The sequence below is a fragment of the Phocoena sinus genome, chromosome 9 (assembly GCF_008692025.1).
Source record: "Phocoena sinus isolate mPhoSin1 chromosome 9, mPhoSin1.pri, whole genome shotgun sequence".
Taxonomy (NCBI): Eukaryota; Metazoa; Chordata; class Mammalia; order Artiodactyla; family Phocoenidae; genus Phocoena; species Phocoena sinus.
In genome coordinates this window covers 92,704,252-92,719,392 of record NC_045771.1, presented here as the reverse complement: position 1 = coordinate 92,719,392, position 15,141 = coordinate 92,704,252, and the positions used below count along the sequence as shown (strand labels likewise).

At 40.3% G+C, this 15,141-nt stretch overlaps 1 protein-coding gene across 3 annotated transcripts in view; it reads left to right on the top strand.

The window, feature by feature from the left end:
* VPS41 (VPS41 subunit of HOPS complex) overlaps positions 1–15,141 on the top strand; it is a 193,136-nt gene that overhangs the window by 147,365 nt on the left and 30,630 nt on the right. For 2 of the 3 annotated variants that reach the window (XM_032643133.1, XM_032643132.1), the window contains 7 exons: positions 242–371; positions 1,854–1,969; positions 3,265–3,321; positions 5,817–5,878; positions 7,207–7,288; positions 9,618–9,710; positions 14,886–15,013. In XM_032643133.1, coding sequence (XP_032499024.1) covers positions 242–371; positions 1,854–1,969; positions 3,265–3,321; positions 5,817–5,878; positions 7,207–7,288; positions 9,618–9,710; positions 14,886–15,013 — 668 coding nt within the window. Of the gene's footprint in view, positions 1–241; positions 372–1,832; positions 1,970–3,264; positions 3,322–5,816; positions 5,879–7,206; positions 7,289–9,617; positions 9,711–14,885; positions 15,014–15,141 lie in introns of all 3 variants that reach the window. The other variant, XM_032643131.1, reaches the window with a different exon arrangement.

The following is a 15,141-nucleotide window of genomic DNA, read 5'->3' as shown; positions in this document are numbered from 1 at the left end:
GCTTTGGTAGTTGTGGCACGCGGGCTCAGTAGTTGTGGCTCGTGGGCTCTAGAGCAGGCTCAGTAGTTGTAGCGCACGGGCTTAGTTGCTCCATGGCATGTGGGATCTTCCCGGACCAGGGACCGAACCCGTGTCCCCTGCGGTGGCAGGCGGATTCTTAACCACTGCGCCACCAGGGAAGTCCCTAATTTGTATCATTTATAGAAATGTAATTCAAATGAGACTTTCTTTTTCCCCTTAGGAAAGGGAATACTGCGCCAGGCCCAGACTGGATATCATCCAGCCGCTTTCCGAGACTTGTGAAGAGATCTCTTCTGATGCTCTGACTGTGAGAGGCTTTCAGGAAAATGAATGTAGAGATTATCACTTAGGTGAGAGACATCAAGGATCTGACTCACGTTATTTCTTATATGTACGTTTTTTCCCCTCCACTTGAGTAGCACAACCAGGAATTTAAATTAAGGTGCTGAAAGGCTCTTAGAGCCTATCTGGGCAGGCCTTTTATGTTGAAAATGAAGGCGTCAAGGCCCAGAGATGCTGTAGAACTTGCTTGAGTTCCCACAGCAGAAGGGAGGGGTAGAGATGAGGCCAGGACCAAGGCGAGGAGGCTTTGTGGCCTTTGTTCTTGTACTTGGTCTCCTGTCCTAACTATTTCATGTGACGCCTGACTTACACTGATGCCAAGCAGCATGGTCCCCTAGTTGGCGTATCACTCCCAACGTTATATCCCCAGAAGCTGTACTCTGGGTTGCCGGAGAAATTGTCTGTCTTTGACCGAATGCTCAGAGCTTGAGAGAGCACCCGGTCCATACTGGGCTTTCACTGAGTATTTGTTGAGTGGATGCATGAATGCACTTAGTCACTGCTTGGAAATAAAGGGAGAACCATTGCTTTGTAGTCATACCAGGGGCCTCTGTGTTTTGGTGTCATCATATCCTTGAAAGATACGTTGATGAGAAAATAGAACAGCTTTGGCTGTTGAGAAATTCTTTGCTGCTTTAAAAACAATAGACATGTTTTGAGAATATTTTCAGTTCTCATTTTGGTCAATGAAGAAATATCCTGTATCTGTTAGAGCTTTCTTAGATGAAGCCCTTGATCAGCTGAGAAATGGGAGTGGATATTCTGGACTTAGCAAAAAGCAAATGTGATTCACAAGTGAAAGCATCCAGTTGAGGTATTTTTTGCTCAGAGCAAACCGCTGCACATTTAGAAACCCTTCAGAACAGGTTTTATAATTGAATTCTTCAGGAAACCCTTACCATCGGCATTGCGCACAACATGCTGAAATGATAGATGATGTCTCCAGGGCCTGGGGCATCTGTCATTTATGCTTTAGATGGCCTTGACCTTGAACAGGAGGAAACATTTATCGCCAACTGTGGGGTGTAATTGTTCTGTAAAAATAGAACTGTGCTGTAAATGGCCATCAGTAAAGTTTATATACAGTAGATAAATTATATACAATAGACATGGAGAATTTTGAGCGCTATCTTTCAGCTGAGGTCAGAACGTTAATATAGGAAACAGAATTTTTAAGCCTACCTTATTTTTTTCGAGTCTTTTTGGTACTTTCTCCCTCCTTCCCTCCCTTCCTTCCTCCTTCCCTTCCTTCTTTTTTCATTCAAATCATTTTACGTGTGAATATTTTTTAAAGCACTGGAATAGACTCTATCATTCTCTACCTGTCTCTCACCCCTACCTTCAAACACAGCCAAACACATTTATTCCAAAGGTAAGAGAGTTTTCTGTTCGCTTGTAAGTTGGGTAGCCTAACCCTGTCCCCCCCGCACCAAACCACTGCCAAGGTTTCTACTGTTGAGTCACCCAAGTTGTTGCTCTCTTATCTCTAGAATACTCGGAAGGGGAGTCACTCTTCTACATTGTGAGTCCAAGAGATGTTGTCGTAGCCAAGGAACGAGACCAGGATGACCACATCGACTGGCTCCTTGAAAAGAAGAAATATGAAGTAGTCTTGCTTTTACTTAAAAGTATTGACACGTCGGTAACAGAGAGGGGCTAAAAGGGTTTTGTAATAAATCTTTCATGTAGGTGAATTAGAATGTTCTAAGCTAGTAATATGTAGGAGGCCAATAACTTTCCGATACTCTTTTCGCAAGTTAGGGGGAATAAAGACTGCAAGGAAGTTGACTGGCCTTACTGTTCAGTGGAAGAGGCATTGGTGATGGAGGGAGGGGTGGGTTCGATCCAGCCTACTGATAAGTTTATTTGGTGGTTTTTCAAGAAAAATAAAATAAAGCTAGTATTTCAAAACCATCCATTTGGATATTTTAGTGAAATCATTTATTTTGTGCTTATATCATGTGTAAAAAGTAAAGCTATCAGACTGTACTCAGGAGGGTTTGGACTACATGTTCAGATGGAATGACGTTGTCCACGTCATTGAGTCTTGGTTCAGACTAATTTGAGTAGGTAATGCCCCATCATGGCTTTTTTTAAAAAAGAAAACATTTTAAAGTTTTAATAGCTGCAAAGGTATTATTTCTGTTGGTTTAGTTAGAGAAACTCCCTGGATAGTCTTATATGCTAATCAGCCAAAAACAAACAAAAAATCGTCCACTTACTTGGTGCTTTAAGTCTGTAACCACCTGAAAGGATTTGGAAAAAAAAAGTTTTAAATTTATAAACTCTTTGGAGTCTAGGTATGGATACCAAGTTCATACCCCAGTTATTACCATTATTGCTTTAGATCCAGCAGCTTCTTAAAGAAATAATTTTGTGTTTCAAACATTTGTGTTCAAGGAATCACTGTAAACTTACCAAAATACAAATAAAATCAGAGATTTTCAAAATCTTAGTGTAGTTGTACCTAAATGTATGCATATAGGTTACTTTTTATGCTTCATAAAGGAAAAGTGCCCCTTGATTAATATATGTCATACAGATTTAGCATGACAGATTTTTTTGTTTGAACGTAAGAGATTTTGTTGTATTTTGAGTTGCGTCTGAAATGTGATTCCAGGGTCCTAATGTGGAAATGAATTCAAATGGAAATAAGAGAAGTCTTCATTTTGGTTGACTGCTTTTGTTTGAGTTTGAATTCAGTGAGGTTCACTCAACCATAGCATTAAAAATTCCTGTGCTTGAAGCAAAAGCCATGGGAAAATGGGGCTTGTTTATGTAGCCCAGAACTTTAAAACATAATAAATATAGTGTTTATAACCTCAATGTCTCTCTCTCCCACTCTCTCCCCTTTTCCCTTCTTCCTTTTCGACTGCTTTTATCATGCTTATGTAAATACAGGAAGCTCTGATGGCAGCTGAAATTAGCCAAAAGAACATTAAAAGACATAAGATTCTGGTAAGTATGTAATTTTACTATTTGAAACATAACTTTACCTTTCAATAAGTTATAATGAGGCTGAAAGTAGTTTGAAAAGAATGGATTCTTGCTACCTTTTGAGAAGTTATTTCAAATGAATTCCCTAACCTGTGAGGTCAAAATAGTTCATTTTATTGAATCAGTTTCTGCTTGTAAACAAGAAACTTGAACAACTGCTAGGAGGTAGTTTTAGGTAATTTGGAAACTGGATTTATAAATACACTTTAAATACAAAGCTTTGCAGTTATGTGTGGGGAAGTTTCTTTAAATCAAAGGTAAAACCACATTATCATGAAATTTATCAAAAGAGTAGTTTCAGGGCTTCCCTGGTGGCGCAGTGGTTGAGAGTCCGCCTGCCGATGCAGGGGACGCGGGTTCGTGCCCCGGTCTGGGAAGATCCCACATGCCGCGGAGTGGCTGGGCCCGTGAGCCACCACCGCTGAGCCTGCGCTCCGCAACGGGAGAGGCCACAGCAGTGAGAGGCCTGCGTACCGCAAAAAAAAAAAAAAAAAAAAGAGTAGTTTCATAAAACTAGACTGCTTCAGTGTCTCTATAAGAACAGGCTCAATTTATTTTGTTATGGTGACTAATCGAGGACATCAAATATATTTTTATTACATTTTGGACATGGGAAAAATATTGTGAGTGAAAGCCCATTTCTTTGCTAACTGTGAAAATGAATGTGCAGATGGAAAGCAGAAAAGAAATGTTATCCTCTGAGTGTTGAAGGGTCCTTAGAGATCATCTAGCCCAAGACCCTAGTTTACAGTTGAAAACTGGAAACTTAGTTATTTATGGCTATTTGGGTTCCAGTGCAAAGTCCTTCTGCCTACACTTTCCCCACCTTAAACTTCTCTTTAAAACTTGCCAAAAAATTAAAAAAAAAAAAAAAAAAAAAAAAAAACAAACTTGCCAAAAAAGCCTAATGCCCAAAGAGTACACAAGCAAAATAGTTCAGGAACTAAAAGGGAGAGAGAGAACGAGAGCATCTTATGTTGTTTTATTCCTTCAAAATTGTAGAGAATAAGCAAGGATTACCTAGAAATGGAGTATTCCAGCCAGTGGAAGAGTATAGTTGAACTAAGCAGGTCAAAAGTGAGATAAGCTTAGCTTAGTCAGTTGTACATTGGGTTTGGTAATATGAAAGTGACAAGTGCATTTTCTGTATATATTATTTATTCTCAACATGCTTGGTGGAGTGAAAGTGAATAGGAGATGATGAAGTTGAGTTGAATACAGACTAAGGCTAGCCTCGAAGTGGAAAGGAGTCAAGACAATGGCTGGGGACTGTGACATCATGGGGAGGTTTTGGGTGATGGTGGGTATTTCGTGTAAGACATTTAACGTGCTTATGCTTAGGGAAAAGAGAGAAAATCAGGTTGAGGTTAAAGGAGCACAGAGCACAGGATGAGTTGGGAGGGAGCATGGACATGGGGAGAAAGGTTAGAGAAATTGACTCTTCAAAAGAGGCGTCTGTTCTCTGAAACTGTAGATACTGTGATATGTGATCTATTTTCAGAGAAATAAAGTTAAGCACCTTTTCTTCACTCCGTAGTTCCAACAGATTTGAAATACGATTTCCTACACAGTCATTAAAGTGAAAGTTTAATAAACTAAGAACTTTGGGTATTTCCCTTCACTTTTGAAATGGGCATGCCCTTTACATTAATCATGCCTGGACATTTTTCTCCTAGGGTAAGGCAGGCAGAGAGAAAAATGGGCTCCTGCCATTTCTGCTATCCAGGAAGAAGCTCCGCAAAAAAAAAAAATCCAAGTTTTGTTATATATATTGAGTTCAAGCTTCTCATGCAAATGCTTTTAGGTGGAACTAATCTTTCATGAGAGTCATGAGGTGATCAAGCAAGAGGTCCCCCGTCTCTGGTGACACAGGCCACCTCAAATCCTTTCAGGACTAAGGTGGAATAAGTGAATGAGCACGAATCCTGTGAAGCCAGTCAGTGCGTTGCTTTGAGCTCCAGTCTCCTCATCTGTAAACTCGTGTGTTCGAATGACCTGGTTTTCTGAGCTCATTTTCACTTCGATGTTAACTTTAAATATTTCCCTTTCAAGTGATCTGTCATTTCATTTTTCCTACAGCATTCCCTCAGACCTGGGATAGAAGAGACAGGTAGCTCACGTTTTAGGGATGAAAGCACGAGAAACAATTTTCTATCCAGTGACAACATGAAACTGTTGGATCATGTCTGTCTTATCAGAGATTTCTTTGTAGGAAATTTCTTAGAAGAGGGCAGCTTAGGAGCCTTTAAAGTAGTCACGTTTTTTAAAATTGTAAACTCTAAACTTTGTGAGAATACAAGTGTATTTAAATATGCTGAAGAAAGAAATGAGCATAGTTACATAAAGCAAACGAAGATGTATGAACAGGTTCCAGTCAGCGGGCCCACTCAGGAACTGAGACCCAACTTTCCACGTGTTCCATTAAGTATGAAATTCCTTCATTTCATTTCCCCTAGGACATCGGCTTGGCATATATAAACCACCTGGTGGAGAAAGGAGAGTACGACATAGCGGCACGGTAATCAAGATGTTTTCACCATTATTTGTTAATATAAATAGAATTGAGCCGTGTTAGCGATACGAATAAGTCCTTCTCTACAGTTGACAGACTTTTTTTTTTACATCTTTCTAACAGGGGTTATTTTTGAATAGTAATGCTTTTAACCACAGAATGGATTGATAACATGTTATTTACCCACCTACTGTCTCATTTGCACTAAACGAAAAATGGTTTTCTCGTTACTTAATGAGAAGAGTGTCAGAAATCATGAAGAGTCTGATACTTTACCCTTTTTATAAGCTGACAGGTTTGCCTGCCAGTTTCATGAGTGCTGGCAAAAGACCTGATACTCCGGGGTCAGAGACACAGGACCATCTACCTCAGCAGTAGTCGTGGCCAGAGTACCAGCACTTTCTCCAGATCCCACAGCATGAGGCAGAGAGGCCCAGGCAGCGGGTTGCGCTACAGGAGAGGGACCCTGGGCTTAGGGTGTCTGATTCTTTTATAATGGGCTTTTATAAAGCCTGCCTGCCCTTGTCTCCAGAGGAAGATGTTATTTTTATTTTACTGGGCAGTAAACAAACCTGCCCTGTGCTCCAGAGGGAGACACAGTCTGTGTCCTCTCACCTCCAGGGCTGTTCACGCTACAAGCATCCTAGGAGAGACAGGACAAAAGGGAAAAGAGAGGAAAAGAGACAGGTTTTTGCAGGACAAAAACCTAGATGGTTTATAGTGGTCGTGTGGGTCTGTGTGGGCAGTTCCCCCTCGAGCTGCACAGTGCCACCTGCAGTACTGCATGGCTGCCCGGAAACAGTCTTCAGGGCCACTTTTTGTCCCCTGATTTAGGGAAATGTGTTTCTTTGATGTGTAAATCAGTTTTATTCATACATGAACATTTTTCTGAATTATATACTGAAGTAGGATTCTAATTTTCTAAAGTCTGATTTTGTCGTCCACTATTTAAAGCCATTGAAAAAGTGGTTTCATTGACACTTCTGGGTATGATATTTCTTCAAGGCAAGAAGGGTCCCCAGACCAGCAGCACTCATCTGGATAAGTAGGAAACTCAGAACAGAAAAATCAGTGGGAAAACCCCTAATCAAAGTCTTCTGAAAGGGATTCATCTTTATTTATAAGTATTTCGTATTTTCATGATTTCCATCAACTTTGTATATGCAGTCAAGTGAGTACCAGTAATACCTTTATGTTCATTGGCACTTGAAACGGAAATTTGTCAAAGTTCTGGGATGAGAGATTTATCTAAACCACTAGGGGAAATGTCTACTTATTCTCTGTTTGTTTTCTTTATTTATACTTTCTTTTCCCTGGGATGTTTTTACTGCCAGCAAATGCCAGAAAATTCTTGGGAAAAATGCAGCACTCTGGGAATATGAAGTTTATAAATTTAAAGAAATTGGACAGCTTAAGGTAAGCATAGCTTTATTTTTAACTCTTTAATTTTTGTATGTAGTATATTAACATTGAGATGGAAATAAAAATTAATAGTAATCAGTTCTTTATTGGGAAGCGAGCACTATTTCAGCTAGAAAGAAAAACTTGTAGAAATTAGTTACCAAATAGAAATCTGGTTTATATTTTATGTGCATAAAATATATACAAATGTATTACATATATGATATGATTTCACTTTCTTATGTCCCTCTAATTCCCTCTGTGTTCAGATGGAAGTTTTCATGTTCTTTTTAATGAATGTGGAAAACAGGTATAGTCTCATCACCGTAGATTATAATAAACATAAGGCTTTTTTCACATGTACTGAAGAATTAGTGCATTTTCCAGCGTCTTACTTGCTGGAAGACAAATGGAAAATTTTGACCAGGTAGCTCGAACAAATAATTTTGATATTTCATTTTTTTTATCTTTCGTTTTAGTTTACAATATCTAAACTAATCAATAAAGTATTCCTATGTCTGGAGATCTGTTTAAAACGTTTTTTAAAAACCTTTCAGTATTTGTGAGCCTCTTCAGTGTTCTCTTAGAATTATGAACATGCTTTTAAAAATTCTAGTTATTCACCTGGCCAGCCCCTTGCCTTGTCCTCTGCTTGCCCCATAAATGTAACTCTTCTCCAGGAGACCCTCAAGGACACTTCTCGTCATGTTTATTGGATTGACCTTGGGGGATCTTCTCCAGTCCTGCGGCCATGTTTACCATGATGGCTCCATCACCCAGACCTCTACTTTGAATTCCTTATCTATGTTGGAAGCGTGTGATGGACATTTTTCCTTGTGTGTACATGCTGCTGAGAATGATCACTCAGATTAATGTGAATCCATTTCCCTCCCAAGTTTGGTCCCTCTCCTTTCAATCTGTGTGTACCACATCACAGTATACTCATTTCTCCATGCTTAATAGCTCAAAGCCACTGTCTTCTTTTTTTTTTAACATCTTTATTGGAGTATAATTGCTTTGCAGTGTTGTGTTAGTTGCTGCCGTATAACAAAGTGAATCAGCTATATGTATACGTATGTCCCCATATCCCCTCTCTCTTGCGTCTCCCTCCCACCCTCCCTATCCCACCCCTCTAGATGGTCACAAAGCACTGGGCTGATCTCCCTGTGCTATGCAGCTAAAGCCATTGTCTTGATGAGAACATCTAACTCACCTCCTTATTCTGTTTTATCTCCAGTTCTTGTCAGTTTCACTTTGTCAGTACCAGTTGGGCCTCTCCTCCCTCTCTGGTACCACTGCCTTAACTCCCGCCTGAACTATTGCAAGGGCCTTCCGGCAGATCTATAGACAACCCTAACCCACAGTTAGCCGTTTAAAAACGAAATGTGCTCCTCTCATTTCCTTCCTGCTCAGAGCATAAAATCTGAATCCCTTTCATGACCCCACGTCACCTTCCTCTTCAGCCTCATCTCCCTCCCGTGACCCCCATCTCACATGTCTGAGCCATGCTGACCTCCCTGCATGCAGAGTGTGCATTCATGGTTCCATGCCTTTGCCCATGCTGTTCCCTCTACCAGGGTGCCCTTCCCCCTCTCTCTTGGCCTGACAGGCCCCTGGCATCTGTCACTTCTGCTTCAGTCTCCAAGATCCACCTCGCCACAGCATCTTGTTTGCCCCTCTCTCAAGACACTTAGCACGCAATATTGCAACTGGCTGTTTAGATATCTGCATATCTTCCCTCTGAAGCTGTGAGCTCCTGGCGACAGTGCCTGGAGCTCTGGGTCCCCAGGACAGAGCATGGCGATTGGTGGGTAGTGCACTGCAGAACCATTTACAGTGTTTGGAAATTCAACACTTAACACAGTGCTGAAGTAGCTAAAAACACAAGGTTTATTTTCCCTTAATTTCAAACGATGATTATGGGTTTTTAAAGGTTCATGTATTCCATTTTAAGGAAGAAAAAAAAAAAAGATGAATAGATGACCTGTAAGTCCTTGATTACTTAAGAAGTTGACTTTTATCATCATTCTCCCTAGTATTACTTAGATTTTCATTAATTCATCAGGAAGAACAGAGAGATAATGTTTAACTTAATCGAGGCAGTGTCTTTTATTCACTCATTCATACATGCAGACACCTTATCTATACTTTTTAAAATGTATTGTAACATGTTATAAGAAGGTAGAGCTTATTTGAATCTTTTCTCTTCGTAATATTTTTCCAAAGTACTCTGTTGCCTTAAGTTTTTAAAGTAAATGTATATTTTTATATGTGCTGCCTCTTTGGAGTACAGTTTTATTTTGCTACTTTTTAAAGATTTTTTTTTTGCCTTTTCCTTCCTCAGGCTATTAGTCCTTATTTGCCAAGAGGGGATCCAGTTCTGAAACCACTCATCTATGAAATGATCTTGCATGAATTTTTGGAAAGTGATTATGAGGTATGACATTCCAACATGGTCAAATTGTTCTCAGTGAAAAATGTTATGAAATCTAGAAAAATGGTACACTGGAGCAGCTGGCTTAAAGGCAGCAGATTTGCAGTTTCTCTGTGGTAGATGAAACTGAGATACATACACTCTGATGGGTTTTTTTGGGTTTGTTTTTTTTTTGCGGTACGCGGGCCTCTCACTGTTGCGGCCTCTCCCGTTGCGGAGCACAGGCTCCGGACGCGCAGGCTCAGCGGCCATGGCTCACGGGCCCAGCCGCTCCGTGGCATGTGGGATCTTCCCGGACCGGGGCACGAACCCGTGTCCCCTGCACCGGCAGGCGGACTCTCAACCACTGCGCCACCAGGGAAGCCCGCCACTGATGTTTATGTGGACCTTGTTACAGAAAATGTCGAATCCATGGACATTTTGAATATTTTCTTAAAGCTACCTCCTCGATAGAGCTAAAGGGAAAGGACCAAGTGCCATTTGGGGGAATTCATAAATAGAATAGCATCTGCTAATGATGCTTCTACTACCCTTAAAGAAGTCAGAACTTTCTAATACTTGAGTCTCAGAACTAAGTTTGTCAAAGGAGGATTGCAGAGAAATTGGGACGCAGGTAGGGGGAAGGGGATTGGAAATGATCTGTTTTGCTTATTGTTTAAGGAGAAAGGTGGTACTTAAACTGCTTATCTACTGTACATGCTGCGCTTTTACATGCATGTTGCGATATTATACTCCCAGCAACACTATACATAGTAATATCCAATTTTACAGAGGAACTAAAAATTAAATAACTTGCCTAAGGCCATCCATGATAGGTATGCCTGGGTTTGATTTTAAATTTGGTGTTTGCACGCACCCAAAATGGATGATAATTTTTTAAGTTTGTTCCTTTAAAATGCATTTGTTCAGAAAGTCTCTGTTCCGTGTGCCTACTGTATTCCAGGAATGTGCTGGGCGCTAAGCATGCAGATGTGAATGAAATGGTGCGCATTTAGCAATAGCTCTAGTCTGAGTCACCCCCAGGCATATAAACCAGCAGTTCTCAACAGAGGTGGATTCCCCCACCCCCACCCCCGTCCCCCAGGGGACATATGGCAATGTCTGGAGACATTTGTGATTGTCACAACTGGGGAATTGGCACTACAGGCATTTAGTGGCTGGTGGCCAGCAAGGATGCCGCGAAACATCCTACAACACACAGGATAGCCCCGCTATGACAAAGAATGATCTGTCCTCAAGTGTCAACAGGACTGAGTTTGAGGACCCCTTATTACGTTACATGCTGGGTGCTCTAATAAAGCTAGCCACGAAACGTGGTGGGAAGACTCAGCGTTCACCCGCTTCTGACTAGAGGAAAAGATGGTGTTTCTCGTGGGCAGGTTCTAGACAAGGCTGGTAAGCTCTTTATCAGAGCTGGTGCTGAGACGATCCATCAGTCAGGAGATATCGGACCACCGACTGCTGTTCTCCAGTTTCTGTCCAAACTTCAAAGTCTTTCATAAAAGTGGCAGCATCTTAGGCTCCTTATAAAGTTCGGGGACCTAACCCAGTGATCAGTTTTCATTTTTGGTACCTCACTGTATGTTGCAGGTTGTCACTGCCTTTGTACATTCTGATGTTATGTTTTGAAAATAAGGAAGACTTTATTTACAGCTTTTCTCCTTCCCACAAGAATGCGGAGTGGCTTGCGGAAAGGTTAATAGATAGAATGGAAATTCCCTAGCAGTCCAGTGGTTAGGATTCCGCACTTCCACTGCAGAGGGCCTGGGTTTGATCCCTGGTCGGAGTACTAAGATCCTGCATGCTACACGGTGCAGCCTTAAAAAAAAAAAAAAAACCACCAAAAAGAAAGGTTAATAGATAGAAAGAGACAATCAGAGAGGGAATGAGAAAAAGAACTCCTGTGTTCTGAATGCCTACTGAGATACTTTTTTAACAAATAACCGATTCAATTTAAGGAGGAGTAATAATGCAAACACTGTATTTTAACTCTGAGATGGTTTTTAGAGCTTAAGATCCAAAGGGACCTTTAAGATGGTGCACTTTTATCCTGATAACTCGCACACTTGGTCAGTTACTGTCGGCCACGTGTTCCTGGATACGTCAGATTCAAGCATCCTGTCGCCTGTGTGACCTATGTAGTTCCTTTACTGTCCCAAGCCTGTATTCTTATCATAGGAAGGGACTACGTGCTTTCGGATGAATTAAACTTGAACAACGTATTTCTTTAATAACTGTACAAACTAATGAAGGCAGCATCTCTTCATGCTCTCTTATCACCATGTCCTCTGGTACCATAATCCAGTCTTCCCTACCAGCATGGGTCTGTTCCTTTCCAGGTCTGTACGGAAGAGTCTATGGTAACAGTTTCTGCCATTTTTGCTAGGTGCCAACTGCTAAAGTCTCGGAGCTTGGTTTCTATTCATTTCCTATTCAGTCCAATTCAGCACATCTTTATTTAGAACCTACCATGGTCAACAATTGGGCTGAGTACTTATTTGGATCCAAGAGAAATAAAAACACAGTCCCAGGCTTCAGTGGGCTTACAGACTGACTGGGGAGACACTGTTAATAAGTTTTAAGCAACTAGAAAATAAGACAGGCAGAGCAAGGTGTTTTAAGAGATCTAATGAGAGGCCATCATTGGCCGTAGTTATTGGAAAAGGTTTATTCTGTGAAGACTTACAATGGACTTCTCTTTCTCTCCAGTATGTTCTGAGTACACAGAGTGGCTGTCATAAATTTTCCATCTTTGTACATCTTCCCAAAAGAAAGAAAATTATGAGTGTTCTGTGAAAATGATGGAAAGAGTATGAGCTTTATTTTGAAATACCGAAGCTTAGTATACTTGTCCTGTTTTTAAAGTAATGTAATTTAACCATAAAAAAGCAATTTTATTATTTGTATGACTCTGTTACAATTCATGATTCAACCCTCATTTTTTCAAGAAACTGTTTTAAATCCTGTATCGTTAAAGGTGTCTTGTTAATTCATATGTGGAAAACTTTTGACTGAGACTGAAAGAAATAAGCATGACTCAGAGCTTGGAGATGTTTTTTCCTGAATATTTTAGGGTGTCTGCCTGGTCAGTACTATTAAGAAGTTTATAAATAATTTGGTTTGTCATAAGCTCTTATAAATAATTCGCATTTTAGCTTCCATCATTCTCCGTTTCATGTGTAATTTTGAATTGTCACATAATTAATCAGATAGCAGTGTTCTGTAGCAACATTTTTGATCACATATAATGTGGATGAAAATTTTGTGCTGTTAAATATAGCACTAAACGTCAGATTAAAAATAAAAATATATGAACAGTATTTTCTTGGAGGTACTGGTTCTTCATAACTTCTTTGTACGGGGTTTCTACTGACATGCATACAGCTTTGCCTTTTAATTTACAGCCTAGCAGAATTATTTTAAATAGTGAAGTTTTGCTTCGTAATATTAATGACAAATGTATAAGCATGTTAAAAATGGGACAATTTCTATGGCACTTCATTTAATAAATAGTCTTTAATCTTACAGAAAGACCTGAATGAACTTTCTGACCAACCCGATATGATGGGCACCAGGGGATTCTCTGATTTTGCCACTGGATTGTAATAGCTCCCTGATTACTCTGTCCTCTAATTAATGATAAAGGCCCCAGGGGTGATTTCATCAGTATTTTTTAGCACATTTATTCAAAGGTACACAAAACCAGTTAAGCAGAGAAAAGCCTAATGTGAAATGGGATCAATGTTTATTTCAGTTTACGTTGGAGTCCTCAGGTTTTTATCGCACAACATGACCTGTCATTTTGTCTTATTTTGTATTAGAAGTTGGCAGTACTGCAAGGCCGTTGCCTGAATCATGGAAAAGAGGAAAAGGAGCCAGGCTTTCTTCTTTTCCTGAACAGTATTACCTCTGGTTTCAGGTCTACTGAGAGCTGCCAGGATTGGGGTGGAAATCTTTTCAGGACTTTTATAAATTGCAGTCTTAAGAAAGCAGAAACTTGATCCAACATATTTTGATTCAGAGAACATTTCAGTGTTCTGGTTTAGTAGTTTTCTGAAATGTATCCTCTTTACTTCGTGACTGTCCTCCCCAAATCTCTCAAGTCAAACTGCAACCATGTTCATATGAAGGAAGGTTGCAGTTTGAATGGAAAATGTGCAGCCTCTTCTGGTCTTTTGCCATCCTTGCTAGGAGTTTCTTTGGCAGAAAACAACTATATTCCTGATTATTTTTGTGATTTTCTTCTCAGCAAATCCTGGTAGTTTATAGAAGCAAATTCCACCACACAATTTTCATTTCTAAATATCATTTAAACCAATTCAAAGTAGTTCATTAAAGCATTTGTCGAGTTATTTAATATAAATAATATGATTTTTTTCAATAATGTGAAGATTTTTACTTCTATTTGCTACCTTTGAAAACATCTACAGTTTTTTTGTTTTTGTTTTTTTCCTAAAAGTTGTCAAGGATCAGTAAGTAAACAGCTCCCCAATACTCTGAGTCACAGGGGCTAAAGTTGAGAATCAGGACGGCACGGCTGCCCAGAACACTGGCCAAGAATCAGCCCTGGAGGGAAACAGGATCCAATCAGGGGGTCTGGAGTTTTCTATCAGAACCACAAAATTTGAGATCGAGAGAGAGTCAGGGTAAGAGCAGGGGACAGACTTGAACCAGTGTCCTAAATCCCCAAACTAAACTAGGTTTTGAGGCATGAGGGGAAGGAAGATAGAGATGATAACTTGTTGAAGGTGGGATGCTGGGTGATTCCACTGTGGAGGCAAAGCCACTGTGTGCTCAGTACTGGCTGTGCAGCTGACTTGGACAGTATCTGTAAGATGTTAAAGATGTTCTCCAAGTGTTACCGCTAGTCCAGAATGAGGAGAGAACAAGTCAGACCTAAATTCTGCCTCTGCAGTGGCAGATGGAGGGACCTGGGGGCCTTGCTTCCTTGTGCATTTCATCCAATCACAAGAGAAAGGATGACGAATGGGGATGCGTATGCGGACATTGTGTGCCTCCCTCACCACCCGTGAAAACTGATGATATGTTTATGGACCAATGTTTTAATCCTAATGTGATCTTATCTGTTTTCCATGAATAGTTTTAGGAATTGTATGAACTCTTTGGATTGTTTTTCTGTTTAAAGAGTGTGCTTCCTCTGTTCTCCCCCTTGGTTAGGGTTTTGCCACACTGATCCGAGAATGGCCGGGAGATCTGTACAACAATTCAGTAATAGTTCAAGCAGTTCGGGATCATCTGAAGAAAGACAGTCAGAACAGAACCTTACTTAAAACCCTGGCAGAATTGTGAGTATATTTTAGCGCTTCTTTTTTCCAAATCAATCTACATGAAAAGTCTTTCCCGTTTTAGATCTGTCAAACTGAATTGGGAGGATGCAGATCTATACTATTTTCCTATACTCACTCTTAGTAAA